At 30.5% G+C, this 4,892-nt stretch overlaps 1 protein-coding gene across 1 annotated transcript in view; it reads right to left on the bottom strand.

Moving 5' to 3' along the window:
• LOC106462002 (conserved oligomeric Golgi complex subunit 7-like) overlaps positions 1-4,579 on the bottom strand; it is a 47,382-nt gene extending 42,803 nt beyond the window's left edge. Inside the window, exons 1-3 of the mRNA XM_013921869.2 lie at positions 4,445-4,579; positions 2,442-2,531; positions 1,483-1,527 (exon numbers count right to left, since the gene is read on the bottom strand). Of these exons, the coding sequence (XP_013777323.1) occupies positions 1,483-1,527; positions 2,442-2,531; positions 4,445-4,447 (138 nt within the window). The 5' untranslated portion in view covers positions 4,448-4,579. The remainder of the gene's footprint in view (positions 1-1,482; positions 1,528-2,441; positions 2,532-4,444) is intronic.
• Between the last annotated feature and the right edge of the window lie 313 nt (positions 4,580-4,892).

Genomic DNA, 4,892 nt, shown 5'->3' with positions numbered 1-4,892 from the left:
TGCAGCACCGTGTCACACTGCTAGAAACACCCAAAAGTGGCAGGAAGAAAATGGTATCCAGAAGTTGCCCTGGCCTAGCCAATCTCCTGACATGAACCCCATCGAAAACCTCTGGGTCATACTCGACCGGCAAGTCAAGAAACAACCAAAAAACCAACTTCGAAGAGCGATCTACTCCAAGTTTTGAAGCAAGAGTGGCCGAAAATCCCACAATCTAAAATTGACAAGATGATTCTCACGATGCCCCAAAGGATCAACGAACTCCACAAAGTGAAAGGAAGATCTACTAGATATTAATTAAATTATAAATATATCCATTCATGTGAATATGACTGAAAAATTTCATTTTTTCTGAAAAGATGGTGTCTATTTACTTGTGACCACGCTGTGTATATATATATTAGATGCACAGAAGTTATGTAAATTCATGAATAATTAAAGGTTATTTTATGACATGAAAAGTTGCTTCCCATATATGTGATTGTAATGATTGCATGAATCTCCACTTGGACCTAACAAACCTTCATGCCAAATCTGGTGAAGATCTATCAACAGGGTGTGAAGCAGTGGTAAAAAAATGCAAAAATGCCCATTTAAACTGCAAAACTAAAAAATTGTTTGTATATCTTTATGGGCCAAATGAACCTCCATACCAAATTAAGATCCTTCTAAAGAGGGTGAAGTAGTAGCAAAAAATGCAAAAATGTGCATAAAAACTACAAAATACAAAATTGAAAATTTGTATGTACCACCACATGGGCCTAATGAACCTCCATACCAATTTTGGTAAAGATCCATACACACCCTGCGAAGTAGTTACATGTTATAGATATATATAAACACATATCAAAAGTGGTAAGAATCAGTAGAAACTGTATGTTAGAATTATCCTGAGCATTTTTACAATTACGTTAATGGTGAAAAATCTTTTTCATTTTCCAATCATTTTACAGTGCTCTTTTAAACCAATAATTAATACCATTTTTAATTACATAAAAGCAGTTACCTCCTCTGCTATCACATAATTTAGGAACACTACTGTAATAAAATAATATATTTCTAATATAGCACTATAGCACACAGGCTAATAGTTACATTTACTAGTTGCTTTCCTTTTTACACAGAATTCCTTTATCTACATAAAATTAAACCACATATAATTTAAGCATTATATTTTGAGTAAAGCCACTGACAATTTTAACAAAGAGAGTGTTTGTGTGTTTTCCATTTCCTTTTTCACTGACCTGCATCACTATTACACTAATAATACAAAAATTATGCCTCTAATATTTTAGATTATAGTAATTTTGAAAATAATCTATTTAAATGGTTTTTTTATTATTACAAAACAATATAAATTAATGTTTTTTATTCCAGGACCAGTTTAAGAATTTGAAACATATCTTAGATATACAAGACGTACAGAAAACTGGAATATTTAGATAGCAACTAGCTTTTGCTAACTCAAAATGAAATACATACCTGAATCATCAGTTGTAGCTTCAGTACTAAGTTAGTGGCATATTGCTAGAAGAAATGAAACAAGCTTATTAATTAATTGTACTAAAAGTTTAATGCATACCTTTAACAGATTCATATGAAGATTAAAAGTTGAAAATACGTCTTAGAAACAATCACAAAGTTCATAGCTACCAACATCACAATGATGGGAAAATGGTGAAAATTAAAAGAGTCAACCCCAACATTGGGATTGATTTCAAAACTTAGAATGGAATGAATTATAAAAAATTACTTTTATAATTTATGATCTACAGTAAAATAGTTGATCATTACAGACATTATTACTAAAAGCTTGACCTTAACTCCTTAAACCTGAGTGGATACTGTTAGCATCCAGCCAAAAACCCTGATTTACCCATGAGACAGTGATAGCATTCTATAACATATATGTCTCTTTTGGCTGAAAACTAATGCAACCCATGTTATTGTCCATAAAATTAAGAAAACTGAAATTTTATAAGGTATGGTGATACTTATTAGAAAATAATGAAACTAATTCTGACAGAATGCACAAAAATTACAGGTTTAAAAAAATAATGTTTTAAAGTCACAGATCATTACATCAACATGCGATAATATGGTTTAAGCTAAATAAACAAAAAATGTTAGGCCATAATAAAAAAAAAAAAAAAAAGGTGAAAATGTTACAAAATAGATGAAAGTTTTCTTACAGACTGTAATCTTTAATCTACACTTGTCTACAAAGCAAAATGTATTTAGAAACCAGACATTGCAATAGACTGTTTATTCAAGAATGCTACCAGTTTATGGTAAAAATAAGAAAAATGAGTTGATATGTAACAGATGAAAACCTTATCTTATGCTCACAAAATATTTTTCTTCTCCAAATGACCATAATAATCAAGGAATAATAAAAGTTATTTAAAGTACAATTCAATTAGTATAAAAAGTAAATACACCTCTTTATTTTTCTGGGCTTCAGGTGAACGAAAAGTGGCATTGATCCACTCTTTAGCATCAAAATTGTCATTTGAGAAAGCTGACAAATCCTGAAAAATAAAAGTGTTGTTACCAATAAAAACAGACATCTTAGTTTTAATAATAAATACATGGAATAAAAACAAAAATTAGAGAAATATGAACTCCAAAGAAAATGTCAAAAAGATGGCGATCAGCTACTAGACCTACAACAGAGGCTTGTTTATACGCTTTACAGTAACAGCACAAAGATGGGTACTTAGATTTTACAGCTCTTTCTTCCACTAATAAGGTTATAGTTTCCTTCTGCTTTACTCAGTTTATCAACCATGCAGCAACTATGATTTTTAATGGCCCATTTAAGGAATAAAATGGCCTATGACTCCCAAGAGATTTTTGTAAATATATAGTGTGAACTTCCTGTTATAACTGCATATTGCAGAGGTACTGGCATGGTCACTTAGATGTGTGGCTGGCTGAATGCAAATATTATGTATTATGTACTTTACTGATATTCAATCTTTACAAGTGTGGTATTCCTCTATAGCATGTGGTTGTCAGTATGTTAGCATTAGAATATGCAGAGTTTACCTTAGAATTTTCTTAACTCCCTAGATGCGCAACTTATCATTAAAGCTGTAATCTATGATCAACATATATCCCTTGGGTAAGTTTTTGTGACATGTTTTATGCTATATTTGAAATGGTATGATGATAAGAAATAGCCCAGACTTTTATAAGCTATTTACACACATGTATCTGCTTCATCCAATATGATGATGTACTGAGATGATCCTTCAACTATGTGCTTTGAGAAAAGCTTTAGAGGATAGCTTGTGACACTTTTATATTCTTAAATCTGTACTTAATGTAGTGCAAAGTGAGATTCTTACTTCAGATGGAATGGAGTGTTGTATTCTTGGGTTAATTGTGCTAAAAAGCTTTCTAAATTTCTTAATCTATCTTTATAAGATAACTCTAACACTCCCAGAATCATCTTAGCTCAAGCTACCAAACATCCTGGTTTGTTAAGGACAGAACTAACTACAGATTGGCACTCCCAGTGTACCAAAGCATTGACAATAATTGTTTTTTTTTTAATTTATAACTCCCCCCTTTCCAAGATATCAGGTACATTGTTTCTTGCTTACTATTTATGGTCAAGGTCAAGATGCACCTACATATTTGTACTTCTGTGTGCACATATTTAGTGCATTTTATTATAATTTATATGCTGTATTATTTAAGAGACACTTCTTGTGCTATGTTGGATTCAGAAATAAATATCATTTCCCATTACATTTTTTTTAAATTGATAGTAATAATCAGGATTTTCCATGTCCTAGTTTGACCTTACAAAAATAAAACACGGTAGCCTTATTCCTACTCTTGGTAGCAGTACTCACTAGTACTAGTTGCCCTTTTCTGAAACTGAATCTTTTCCATAAGCCAATAACCATTCTTATTATTATAATTACTAAGTTAGATAAGGAAACAAAACTGCACACAATATTCTAGGTGAAGCTTAACTGTTGATTTTTATATAGATATAATTACTGCTTTATCTATGGGGTTTTGAGTCATATATACAATTACTTCTTTAGCTTTACTACTATTAGTATTACTATAAGTATGATTTAATATATACTGCTTCGATGGTTTATGATGTGCAGTGATGTACAACTGACATTAACAAGTTAGAAATTTATTTACCAAACACCATTACTTAGTATTAGGCTTAGTAAGTTTAGGAATATATTTATTTCAGATGCTTAATTATTTCATTGATACTTTGTATTGATCGTAATAATATTAATATAATGTGATCTGCGGATTAGCTTAGATAGATAAGTCAGTACAGTAACACTATACTATAAACTATAGTATAGACTAGTACAGTACATGAACTTTCGAGAAGCTTATTCAGAGTTAATATTCTTCCAAGTTTAATGTCCAAGAAAATTAACATAAAAGAAGGGTTTACCATATATGATAAATCAACTTTTTGTTGCAAAAGTTAAACTAACTTTAAGAACAAATAATAAATTAATATTTCACATCTGCGCAAATTCCTAAGCCTAAAGCCATGTTAAACTTTAAAATAAATATTACAGAATATACTGACTGTTACTTCAAACAGCCAAAGTAAGCCTTTTCGTTAAAGGGACCGTTAAATAAATTATTATCATTTAACTAAAATCATCAAATCAAATACAGGTATCCCTTGATTTATGCGTTTTCGTTTAGTGCGCTTAAATTTTTTATAACCAATATTCGACTAGTGCGTGCATAATACTCGATTAGTGCGGTAACACACATTTCTTTTAACCATAGTAATTGAAAAGTAAGTTTTAGGCACCGAAATTAATTTTTTTTTAAATTGAAAATAGAAAATGGGTAACTATTTTACTTGTCAAGTTATTACTAGAGTC

The sequence above is a fragment of the Limulus polyphemus genome, unplaced genomic scaffold (assembly GCF_000517525.1).
Source record: "Limulus polyphemus unplaced genomic scaffold, Limulus_polyphemus-2.1.2 Scaffold1073, whole genome shotgun sequence".
NCBI lineage: Eukaryota > Metazoa > Arthropoda > Merostomata > Xiphosura > Limulidae > Limulus > Limulus polyphemus.
The sequence above is the reverse complement of the archived record's forward strand: the minus strand, read 5'-3'. Positions and strand labels throughout refer to the sequence as shown.